Consider the following 12,821-nt stretch of genomic DNA (forward strand, 5'->3'; position numbering starts at 1 on the left):
TATTTAAATAAAAAAAACGACATTTATTCATATCAATTGTTTCTTTTCCCAGTGCAATTCTTATTTGCACTAAATAATAAAAAGATGAAATATTAATAATTCCTATGTAATATTTACCCAAAAAATTAAAACCCTAATAATTATACATTCCTATTATTATTTTCCATAACTGTAAAGTTTTACGCAAAAGAAAAAGGTTAATAAATATAAAATGTAATATTTGATGAAAATATTTTTAATCACCACCAGTCTCACCCTGATAAAATATTACCAAAAAAAACAGCCTTTTAAAAATAATGAAATATTTGTATTTTTTACTTCTAATGTAAAATGTGTTTATGTCACACAAAATAAAAAGGTTATTATAATATAAGTCAAATGTAATTACCTCAAATGCACAATTGAATGAAAAAAATATATTTAAAAAAAACGCACTTTGGCTAGTGCTGGTGTCTTTTTCGATGATGTGAAATCAACGTGGCTGTGGGAGCAAATTTCTGCGGGCTCACCGGATGGAAGCGCCGACTAAAAGTCGTCTAAAAACTAAACGTTTTCTAAAAGCTCGGAGGTCGTCCATCTGTGCCGTGACCTTGCTCTGAGTCACGATGTCAACTCACACTCTTATCTGCCGCATGCATTGAGCTTATCTACGCTTTCCCGCTCGCTCCCTTTTCACGCTCCATCTGATAAAAAGCCTTGGCGCCCTATTAAGTGGCTCTGCAGCTACAGCGGCAAGCGGACGTGTGCTCCTGCTGGATATCGCGGGAATTACTTCTTTGTTGACCGTGCTGGCGAGGTGTGAAGAGAGCTCGAAAAAGTTCCCATTTTTAGACCTCAAAACCTTGAAAAATACTTGCACTCCAAGTACCACCATCATCGCCAAGATTAAAATACAGGAGCAAATAGGCCTAAGTGTTCATCAAAAACAAGGCAGAGATTCTATTCCTAAAAAAGTATATTTAATAATGGTGTAATCCACTGTAACATTAGGCACAATTTGAACATGCGCTTGAACTGCGCTTAAATATAGGAAAATAATCAACTCTACATAACCACTGCCAGCCCTCCAAGTTAAAATGGATATTTGACCTCAAAAGCCGTCAATGGCAGTGAATGAGTTAAAAATATAATCCAAAAATTACTGACAAATCTTAACTTCATTCTATTAAAATTTGAAGAGTTCAAGCACAAATGATTTGGTAAATTAAAAAAAAATAATAAAAAGTTTTATTTCTGGTTTTCAGGTCAAAGCAAATAATTATCATTTAGGGTATTCTAAGTTATTATAAATGAAGCAACTGATAGGATAATTTGGAAATAAAAATCCAATTTTTATTGAAAAAGTCTTTCAAAGACATTTTTGATGTCATTTTATTGCATAACCAGACATTGATTAATTTTCCGTTCTATGAGATTACGTGTACTTCAAAGATAAATACAACTGAACTGTGCTTGACAAATGTAAGGAACATTTCTTCTTCACGTACCAATAGAGGGAGCCCCATCACACTCACTGAATCACTGTTTTCGATGATAAAAACTCACTGGACCATCTAACTGCACTCACACCATGAAGGTTTCTCTTCTCTGATGCTGGGAATGCTTTGACAACAAGCTTTGCTGGCTTTTCCATAACAATCCACAGGGCGATTTATTAGGGACACCATCTAATGAGGTCTAATACAAAGACAAATTCTGCCTTAACAAAGATAATAATTAGCATGCTGCTAATTAGAGCAGTTGACTAATTTGGATCAGGAACAAGTTGTACGCTTGTGTGGGCTTCACACCTTCTGAATATGCCTGCGTTTTGTCATTAGCGTTCATGCATTATTCATCGGGAAAAATAATGGGAAAGGCCCTGTTTTGCAATGGAAATTCTTGCAGCAAAATCCGCCACCCCAAAAAAGTTTTTGCATGAACAAACAGTAATTGCAATCTATGCCTTGCTGCTAGCAAGGGACTCGCTAATTAAGGTTTTCAGGATGGGATCATTGAAACACAGTAAATTTGATCAGTCCCCACCTTGTGGAGTTGACTCGGTTGGTTGAGTTTCCTGGTTTATGGTGAGTCATCACAGCAAACTCTTCAGGGGGAGACCATCATTTAAGGACCCCTGGAAATGTTCAAAATGACCCTAAAATGGCTGCTTCAAACCAAAATGGTTGACTTCCTTTTTTTTTTTTTTTTTTTTTCTCTCTCTGGCATGGGTTCCTGAGACTTTTTTTGTGGGTCTACTCTTGATAGACATGCCTGCCAAATTTCATGTTTAGTGCAACCGGTCTCGGGGGCTGAATTTTCCAAAAAGTTGACGAGTCAAGACTTTGCCACTGTTCTCCGAAATGGCCGAATTGACCCTAGAATGGCCAGTGCAAACCAAAATGGCTGACTGGGTTTTTTCGAGACCATTTTGTGCGTCGACTCATGATAGACATGTCCAGCAAATTTCATGTTTCTAAATGAAACCGGCTACGGGGACTAGATTTTCCAAAAACCCCCACAGTCAAACCAGGGTGTGTACCTAATGAAGTGCCCTGTTGTGACTTGTCCCTTAAAGGTTCCTCCCATCCTACTGGACAAGCAGTTCTCGGACTTCACGCCCGACATCACGCCCGTCATCCTGGCGGCGCACACCAACAACTACGAGATCATCAAGCTTCTGGTGCAGAAGGGCGTATCCATGCCGCAGCCGCACGAGGTGGGGCCGACATGCACCCCCGCACGCCCCCTACACCCGAGTCAGCGCTTTGGCCCGACTTCCTCCAGTATATCTCAACCCAGCGCGACCAGCTTGATTTAGTGCCCGGCGTACCTTGAAGTGTTTCCATTTCGATCCGATCGTATGGCTGGAAAAGCCGCTGGCTGGCAACACGTTAATACAATTATTTGGTGGCTTATGTTTTATGGATATGCTGAATTTGAGTCGCAAAAACAAAATCAAGTCAAAACGTAGGTGAGAGCGCACTTTCCTACGGTCCAAAAAACGTACGTTAGTTCATTTGTTGGTTTGTTCGCTGAAGAAAAATGGTCTTGATGATGATGTTTACAAAGAGATTTACGTTGGGTTCATTGAAGGCTCACCTCTTGGGATGGAAGTTCAACGGTTGAATGTGCGTGTGTGTGTAGGTACGCTGCAATTGCGTGGAGTGCGTGTCGAGCTCGGACGTGGACAGCCTGCGCCACTCTCGGTCGCGCCTCAACATCTACAGGGCGCTGTCCAGCCCGTCCCTCATCGCCCTCTCCAGCGAGGACCCCTTCCTCACCGCCTTCAGGCTCAGCTGGGAGCTGCAGGAGCTCAGCAAGGTAACCGTCGCTATCTGGAGCTCGTCCGAGTCCTTATTACAACAGGTAAACCTGGAGGAGGCTGGGTCCAGGTACCGCGGTATAATGCCGGGCTCTTTTGGTTTCAGGTGGAGAACGAGTTCAAGTCCGAGTACGAGGAGCTGTCTCAGCAGTGTAAGGAGTTTGCCAAAGACCTCCTGGACCAGACCAGAAGCTCAAGAGAACTTGAGATGATCCTCAACTACAGAGATGACGTCAACCTACTGGAGGAGGAAGGCAACGGAGACCTGGCCAGACTTAAGTTAGCCATCAAGTACCACCAAAAAGAGGTACATTTGCCGATTATCATTGACAACCTCATGACATCGTCAACTCATACCTGTTGATATCAACTCTTTATTAACTCATGACATCATTTCCTCATAACCGCATCGTTAATTAAGCATCCTTCCATCACACAAATGAGAAACGATCCACTTTATTATGCGATAAAAAGTGTTTGCGTGCGCGTGTGTGTGTGCGCGATAGAGTGAGCGATGATCGGATCGTCTGAAATGGGAATTTTCATCAGAACACACCGAGTCGGGTGTAAAATGAGCCTCGCTGTCTCCGCGATAAAAGTGCGCAGCCGAAGTCTCTGGACGCACGATGAGGTTCGCTCTGTGGGAAATGATCTCAGACTCACAGAGGGGGAAATAACAATCATTTCAGGCTCGTTTCTCCGTTCTCATGCTCGCCGCGTCCCGTCCACGCTGAGAGCTCTCATAAACACGCCGTACAGTTTATGCAGCGCTATAATAGGAATGTCAAAGTGAGTCACGAGGAGATCGTTGATGACCTTCTGGAAAACACTCAAATGCGCGATGAATTGATGACTCGTAGCCTCACAATGTAACGTTTCGCGCGGACGTTGATTTCTGCCCGCCTAAATGGGCTGCTAAACAATTAGAAACATGAGTTAAAACGCAAAGGGAGCGACGGCTGCTGCAGCACGTTGCGCTAAAAACGACTTCAATTCACAGTGCTATTCTTTTTAGCGCACATACAGAAAGTACAAATGTGAGCATCCTAAACGGGCTGTGGTAGGAGATGAAACGGGAAGCAAACGGAAAGTGAACGGAGTTTGGTGCGGTGTGTGGAACTAACAACAAACACAAATGTGTGTTTAGTGTGTATACAGTAAATGTAAAATGGAATGAGATGCCCCCGGGCTTTGCTGCCTCAACGGGTGGCGGTACAATTAGAAACCTGAAACGTGTGTGAACTTTGGCGACATGAGAATGGGCGATTAAGGCTCTTCATTGTCATATTATCATGACGTTGAGTCGAGGACATTTTGAGGTGATGGTTTTATGAGATTATGAAGTAGGATGTTTTACTTTGAGGGGGGGTCTGAGTTTATGCAATTACGAGGTTATAATCTAGGGATTATGACACACATGAAGGTGATGATGTGGAATGTTTTTAACACTCATGAGGACGTGACGTGATTTAAAGGGACAATTTTCTGTGGTCAAAACGACACGAGAATATGAGATTACGAGTCGTAAAATGGTCAAGCACTGTGGAGTAAGTGAATGTGATGTTGCGAAGTGACAGGAGGCGACATGGCCCGGCGTTGCAAGGCTGTTTATGAGGTTACAAGATCATGAGAACGAGTCATTGGCACGTGCGGATCGGCTCGAATGGACGTCGTGAGGGAGAAAACGGCAAAGGGACAAAAAAACAGCGCGGTGCTCCTTGAAAAGAGAGAAACGTCCCGAAATGGAGCCGCAGTGAACATCTTCGCGCGGTGCACATCTGATCCAGCGCAAATGAAGGTAATCCCGCCGAGGCCCCCCGGGGGGACGAGCCAGGCGAGAATCTGCTCCTTTGACGCTGATTCGATCTTTTTTATCTGACGCTTCACTGCTTCCGTCGAGCGCACGTCCACGCGGGCAAAACAGAGCCTGATATCGTCGCCATATAACGCCATCCCATCATAGTCTCATCCTCTCATGTCGTCCGTTGAGTCAACAGTCTGACTGACGTTGCTGGGCGTGCTTCAAACCTTTTCTGCGGCACTTCTGAGGCATTTTGGCTTTGCTTTTCACTTTTCTTCTCAACTTTTTGTGTTCCTTTGACATTTTTACGTCCAGAAAGGCGAGTCGCTCCGCGCGCGCGCGAGCACCGACTCAAATTGGCAGCCCTTGTTGCCATGGTAACCAGGCCGCAGAGTCGATGCGGGTCGACGCTTTGCGGCTCTGCTCTTGCGGCTCGACTTCTCAGCGCGTGCGTGTGTTTTGTGCGCATTTATCAACCCTCTGCCGCCTCAAACTAGAATCTCACTCGGGCGAGAGCAGACCTCCGCCAAGGCCAAAAACCCTCCGAAACCCCTTTGATTTAAAATGGTGACGTGCCGGGCCGTAGTGTTCCACTCCAGTCGTGTAGGGGGCAGTAAACATTTGGGATTTGTCACCACGGCTGGATCTGGTGAGTCACTGCACCACTTGGCCCCCATGCAAGTGGACTGTAACGCACATTTATACAGAAAAATTGGATGACAAATCGCAACCTGCTGGGCCATACTTTTCCACTGCAGTCCTGTAGGGGGCAGAAAACAGAACAGTTTTTTCACCTGAATTGCACTCAAATTGACTAGTTTCCTCCTTTTCTGTCGGATTCTTTTGATTGGTGGAAAAACGTACCGTGTTACACTGTTCCACTCCCAATGTAGGAGAGTGACCCACCAGATCTACGTAGACCGGTTTCTTCCTCGCGTGTTAACGGTTTGTTCGTAACAATCTCAACCAGCTGGGCCATTGTTTTTCACCTCCAATCCTGTAGGTGGCAGTAAACTACAAGTTGTTGTTCCCCCACTAGATCGGAACTAAATTTGACTTGTTTCTTCCTTGTCAGTCCAGCTTGTTTGGTTGAAAATGACAACGTGCTGGACCTTAATATGCCTCTCCAGTCCTGTAGGGGTCACCAAACGGCACACTTAATGTTACGCTGTCCTGATGTGTTTTCAGTTTGTAGCGCAGCCAAACTGCCAACAGCTGTTGGCGTCGCGCTGGTACGACGAGTTCCCAGGCTGGCGGCGGCGCCACTGGGCCGGCAAGTTCCTGACGTGCATCTTCATCGGGTTCCTGTACCCGGCGTTCGCCCTGTGCTACCTCACGGCCCCCAAGAGCCGCTACGGGCTGTTCATCCGCAAGCCCTTCATCAAGTTCATCTGCCACACGGCGTCCTACATGTCTTTCTTGTTCCTGCTGCTGCTCGCCTCGCAGCACATCGTCACCACCGAGCAGGACCGTCAGGGTCCGGCGCCCACCACCGTGGAGTGGATGATCCTGCCCTGGGTGCTGGGTGAGTCCGGGATAACGTCGGGACAGCCTCGTAAACTCAGAGACTCAACCTCAGAATATCCTAATTTGACAAACCCATTACAATCAGCATCATAATCTCTTTTCATCAGTGGCAGCTCACTTCATGGAATTATAATCTCAAACTTCACAGACACAACCTCACGATCTCCTAACATGACGATCTCAAAGCCTTGCAGTAGAACCCGATTGCCACATAACCCCACCACATCATAATCTCACGTCCCCTCATCTCATCAACGGCTCGTGACCGTCTTTCCGTGCGTCTTTGAAGGCTTCATCTGGGCCGAGATCAAGCAAATGTGGGACGGAGGTTTCCAGGATTACGTCCACGACTGGTGGAACCTGATGGACTTTGTCATGAATTCTCTGTACCTGGCCACCATCTCCCTCAAGATCGTAGCCTACACCAAGGTAAACCCTCGCCCAGCTCCACCATTGACCTTCCTCTCATTGATTGACTTCTTCTTGTCCTGCTTCTTGTTTCAGTACAGTGGTAGTAAGCCGCGGAACCAGTGGGAGATGTGGCACCCGACACTGGTCGCCGAGGCCGTGTTCGCCATCGCCAACATCTTCAGCTCCCTGCGTCTCATCTCGCTCTTCACGGCCAACTCCCACCTGGGACCCCTGCAGATCTCCCTGGGCCGCATGCTGCTGGACATCCTCAAGTTCCTCTTCATCTACTGCCTGGTAACACCAGCGTTTCGCTCGTAGATTATGGAGACATATTAAGTAGCAAAATCTGTCCCCCCTGCAGGTCCTGCTGGCCTTTGCTAATGGCCTGAACCAGCTCTACTTCTACTATGAAACCAAAGCCTCGGATGAGAGGGGCAAGTGCAAGGGCATCCGATGCGTGGAGCAGAACAACGCCTTCTCCACGTGAGTTGAGAAGCTCCTGCTGGCTGCATCGTCTCACTTCCTCAATATCATAACATGACTTCATGATTTGAAACGTCTCATTCAGCCTTTTCGAGACGCTGCAGTCTCTATTCTGGTCCATCTTCGGCCTGATCAGCTTGTACGTGACCAACGTGGACGCCGACCACCAGTTCACCGAGTTCGTGGGCGCCACCATGTTCGGCACGTACAACATCATCTCCCTGGTGGTGCTGCTCAACATGCTCATCGCCATGATGAACAACTCCTATCAGCACATCGCGGTGAGAAATGAAAAGAACCACTTCGCGAAATAATCCACGGAGTTAAAAAAAGAAAATCCACGGAACCGTTTGTGGCAGGACCACGCGGACATCGAGTGGAAGTTCGCCAGGACGAAGCTGTGGATGAGTTACTTCGAGGAGGGGGCCACCCTGCCCCCGCCCTTCAACATCGTGCCCAGCTCCAAGTCCTTCTGGTACCTCGTCTGCTGGGTCAAGACTCGGGCGTGCCGGGCGGACGGCGACGCACGACGCGACACCATCGGCACGCTCGGGGTAACCAATGGTTTGACCGGAAATCTGATGATTGCCACCGGTGGCGGCTTTGAACTGTCCACATTGATTATATTTGTGTGAAAAGTCAAAATCCTATTTTATTTATTGTTCCGATATCCGTTGCTTAAAGCGTTAGAACGCAGCCGCTCGAGATGCTATTCGCTAGCCCCCGCGCGCGAATGTGTACTTGTCTTTGTTTGATGTATTTGTATTTCGAATTCTCGTTCGTGAATCAAAGCGAGTAATTGGCCGAATGACGGCTCATATCTCGAAACACTGATAAGCGGAGTCACTCGTACCTCAAGGCGCCGCTGTAGTGTAAAGAGGGAATGTGTTTTGTCTCCTGTGCAGAAGCGAGCTGCGGAGAACCTGAGGATAAACCATCAGTACCAGATGAGTGCTGCCCCTTTTGTGCGCGTGTGCGTGTGTGTGTGCGTCTATATTTGTGCGTTTCCATCTGCTGCTGGAAGACATTAGTGATGACTCATAGCGTACTTCTATTTGTGTGTCTCTGTGGGGGGAATTCGTCTTTTTCTTCTTCTTCCGCGCCGATCGCCGTTCCTCTCCCGCTTAACGGACCGTGACGTTTCCACGGAAACGAGCGGCGCCGAGTTGAAAAGGTGCTGATGACCTCTGGTTTGTGCGCGTGCGCAGGAGGTGCTGAGGAACCTGGTGAAGCGCTACGTGGCCGCCATGATCCGAGACGCCAAGACGGAGGAAGGCCTGACGGAAGACAACTTTAAGGTGAACAAGAAAGGCCGCCCGCATATACCGAAAAGGAGTCGATCCGTGACCAGGCGCAAGCAGTGTGCCACACAAAAGTCCGGAAAAGAACCGCCGTGGCAAATTATGTGTGACCCAGAAGCCTGAAAGAGAAGCACAGAATCAGAGTCTGACAGCTGTCTGTTCCTAAAACACTTGAAAAAGAAGTGCAGATTGAGAGTGCTTCACAAAAGGTCAGTTACAGTAGCGTGCTGCACAAAAGGCTGAAGAAGAAGCACGTTACTGACCTTGTGGGGAAATGGGGGAGAGAGCCATGAGCTTGAAAAAGAAGCACAGAAAGAGAGCGTGACAAAACGTCCGGAACAACAGAAGCACAGAGTTAGAGCACGACAAAAAAAGTCAGGGAAAAAAAGCACACAGTCACAGTCGTATCCTACACAAAATCCTGAAAAAAGAAGCACAGCGTGAAAGCGTGACCAATTGTGCTCCGAAACAGAAAGAGGCACGGAGTGAGAGGATGGCAAAAGTATCGCAAAAAAACAAAACAAACAAAGAAGCACATGACAAAGTGTGCCACAAAAAAGAAAAACACAAGGAGAGCGTGACAGTCGTATGGTGCCCAAAAGAAGCACAGAGTAAAAGCAAGTCAAAGTGTGCGACAAAAAAAAGAAGTTTGAAAAAGAAGCACAGAGTGGGGGCGCGGCAAAATATACCACAAACATCCTGAAAAAGAAGCACGGAGTAAACGCGTGGCAATGGTATGTAGCGTGTCAACATCTGAAAAAGAAGCGTCATAAAGTGTGCTCCCAAAACGTTTGAAAAAGAAGCACAGAGTGAAAACATCGCACCAAAAAAAGGCCTGAAAAAGAAGCACAGCGTGAGTGCATGACAGCAGTATGCAATATAGAAGAAGCCTGACAAAAAAAGCACTTGTGATTTGAAAATCAAAATGCTTTTGTGCGACAGGAGCTGAAACAGGACATCTCCAGCTTCCGCTACGAGGTTATGGGCATGATGAAGACGGGGAGGCCCGTCCTGCCGGGCGGGCGGGACGGCGGCGCGGCCTTGGGCGCCGTCGGCCCCTCGGAGTCCGCCCTGGCTTACCCCAACGCCTCTCTCGTGGTGGCCTCCTACGCTCCGACCAAGTGCAAAGTCAACCGATTCAAGATGGCCGCCTCCCTCCTCCACCGGGCGGCATCGGGCGCCAGGACCCCCGAAGCCACCAACGGGCTCCCCAATGGCGCGGCCCCTTCGCCGGGCGATGCTCCGAGCTTCCTTAAAGACAGCGGCGACTTTGCTCTGTTTCACAATCGCCACCGCTGCGGGGGCGCCCACTGCCGGGGGTGCGGCGCCGCCCACCGCTTGGAGTGGGGTGCCCACCAGGCCGGCCCTGCAGAACTTTCCAGAAAAATGTACTCTTTATCGGAGGAGGCGGAGGAGGAAGAAGAGGCTGGAACCGGTCTGGACGTCAGAGGCGAGCAGGAAGATGAGAGCGTTGCCTGAACTTTGACACGTTGTCAATCAAAGCGGGTTGACCTTCAGCGAGAGCCTCAAGGAAGCGCCGGGCGTTTGTGACGCTCGGAAAAGTCCGGTCCAGTCTCGCGGAGGCGGCACGTGGTTTTCTGTTTGCGACGTTAACAAAAACACAAACGCAACGCCGATGTATGCACCGGGCTACGGATAAAGCTGTGCGGCCGGCCACGTAGTTTTGAAACCCAACAGAAACAACTATTAGCTCAGATGCTAACATTATGCTACGACACGAGAGGCCCAAAAGCTATCCGGTCGCTTTTGGTTTTTGTGCACTTTACTCCATTGACTCCGATCGTTGTCCGTCGCTGGTTTCTATGCAACGTCAGAGGCTGCGCATTCCACACCCGCCACAGGTGGCGCCCTTTCCCAAACGTGAAGCAAAGGAAAGTAACAGCAACTTTTTCATTCAGACTCGTCACTTGTTCAATGTTTTTAAATGGTGAAAAGTTAATAAAAGGGAACATTTACAAACGTGTTGTTTATCACAATACTACGTCCTCACACATGATCATATATATATATATATATATATATATACACACACACATACTGTCATTTGAAGAAAAGAAACAAGTTAATTCTTATGAAATGTTTTTGGGGAGAACGTCATAAACTTTCAACAACAACAAAAAACAGGGGGGGGAAAAGGCACTTACTGTAACTTTGAAAATAGAAATGTGAAAAAGAGTTTAATATTTTCCAGAAAAGAAATCTCAAAATTTAAAAGACAAAAATGAATATTTCAGACAAAAATACTTGAGGAAAGAAAGGTCATTCTGTAATTTGAAAGAAAAAGAATAGTTTTAATGAAAAAAGTATATTTTGGCAAAAAATAAATAAATATATATATATATATATATTTGTTTTTTATATATATATTTTTTAGGTTATATTTCTTTGAATGACTTTTTTTTTAAAGTTCCTCTCTCAAAAACATAATGACTCCATATTCGAATGCAATTTTTGGACGTCACAGGCCACTGCACTGACAAATATTCACCCCTAGAGGGAGACGTCATAGCAGGATGGCCAAGAAAAGGTCACCAATCATTCATTTAATTGACTACATATTATCATTCTAATCCATAATGTTCTGTACTTAAAAAAAATCATCATTTGGATTGACTGACACAAAAGGTATTCATCTAAAGAATATATCCATTCTCCATTATAATTGCTTGGGAGAGTTTTAAGGTTGCAGGAGGATATCGAAATGATAAATCCTGCTCATAAAAGTGCAAGGGTAAAATATATATATATTTTTTAAGTCATAAAAGTAAAGGATAAAAAGGTCATAAAAGTGAAAGATAAAAGTCATAAAGTCCAAGTGATGAGCAGATGATCAGCTCCCTGAAGGCACCAAATCATAAAAATGCACTCAAGCGCCAAACACTTGTAACTTCATTTACTCGCTTTTATTTCACACCTCAAAGTGTGTGTGTACGTGTGTGTGTGTGTGCGCTCTCAGAATCAATCATCAATTAATCATCTTTAACGGGCCGACTACGATAAACTTCTACTGCCTCTAGTCTTGTATAACACAGTATTACACAATGCCAGTTATTATGATGATGATGATTATTATTCCCACCAGAATAAAGTTCGTTTTTTGAGAAAAAAAAAAAAAGAAATCATGCACTTTCGGGAAAATTCATACATTTTTGGGAGAAAAAAAGCTACCTTACATTTGTATGTTTTAGAGATGAAAAAAGTTCTGTTTTGAAGAAAGCAAGTGTAGCACTTCTGTGAAATGTCCCGTGTTGCTAAGTAAAGTTCATTCGGAGTGGAAAAAGGCCATTGGATGAGATTTTGAGACACATTTATGTACACACAATGATTTGAAATTCAATCAAAATCAAATCGGTGCTCTGTATTTAATATAAAAGACATTGCCACGGGGCACTGCCCTTAATGCATGGCAAGATGATTAATTAAAGCATTTCTGAACATGTTTAATGGTGGCCATGACCATAAATCCGATGAGATAATACTGTATAATATATTTTTTTTCATTTTTTCAATTCTTCATGTGACACTTTTTCGTCACCTGTTGCTTGGCAGAATTCTCAGGTACCACACTGACCAATAGAAAAGGTTTATTATTGTGGTTTGTGTTCAAATGTTGAAACGTTTAGTTGACAATGACACGATTGCGTTTTGTTAAACATAAAAGACGAACAGCAACGGCGCCATCGTGTGGGGCTCTCGGGGCGCTGCTCCCGCTGCCCCTCGTGCGTTGAAAGGTCACTTGTTGCTAGGCAGAATTCATTCGGAGCGAAAAAGGCCACTCGACGGGTTTTGGAGTCACATTTATGGACATATACTGATTTAACATAAAGCCCATGCTCTGTATTCAATATGAAAGACGACAAGGCACTGCCCCCTGCTGCCCTAAATGCATTGTAAGACCAATACAGCACTGCTAAACACATCTGAGACGATCTATGAGGATGCGATTTGTTTTCTTTAAACGCGTGTGTTTGTG

General features: G+C 45.8%; 1 protein-coding gene across 3 annotated transcripts in view; it reads left to right on the plus strand.

Moving 5' to 3' along the window:
• The window catches only part of LOC133416142 (short transient receptor potential channel 4-like), a 16,719-nt gene extending 5,927 nt beyond the window's left edge, over nucleotides 1–10,792 (plus strand). For all 3 annotated transcript variants that reach the window (XM_061702835.1, XM_061702833.1, XM_061702834.1), the window contains 12 exons: nucleotides 2,558–2,698; nucleotides 3,127–3,303; nucleotides 3,411–3,611; nucleotides 6,294–6,630; nucleotides 6,922–7,061; nucleotides 7,137–7,337; nucleotides 7,405–7,526; nucleotides 7,612–7,807; nucleotides 7,886–8,080; nucleotides 8,432–8,470; nucleotides 8,732–8,824; nucleotides 9,770–10,792. In XM_061702835.1, the coding sequence (XP_061558819.1) occupies nucleotides 2,558–2,698; nucleotides 3,127–3,303; nucleotides 3,411–3,611; nucleotides 6,294–6,630; nucleotides 6,922–7,061; nucleotides 7,137–7,337; nucleotides 7,405–7,526; nucleotides 7,612–7,807; nucleotides 7,886–8,080; nucleotides 8,432–8,470; nucleotides 8,732–8,824; nucleotides 9,770–10,306 (2,379 nt within the window). In that variant the 3' untranslated portion in view covers nucleotides 10,307–10,792. The remainder of the gene's footprint in view (nucleotides 1–2,557; nucleotides 2,699–3,126; nucleotides 3,304–3,410; nucleotides 3,612–6,293; nucleotides 6,631–6,921; nucleotides 7,062–7,136; nucleotides 7,338–7,404; nucleotides 7,527–7,611; nucleotides 7,808–7,885; nucleotides 8,081–8,431; nucleotides 8,471–8,731; nucleotides 8,825–9,769) is intronic.
• Nucleotides 10,793–12,821: the final 2,029 nt, after the last annotated feature.

Source organism: Phycodurus eques, chromosome 17 (genome assembly GCF_024500275.1).
Source record: "Phycodurus eques isolate BA_2022a chromosome 17, UOR_Pequ_1.1, whole genome shotgun sequence".
Classification (NCBI taxonomy): domain Eukaryota; kingdom Metazoa; phylum Chordata; class Actinopteri; order Syngnathiformes; family Syngnathidae; genus Phycodurus; species Phycodurus eques.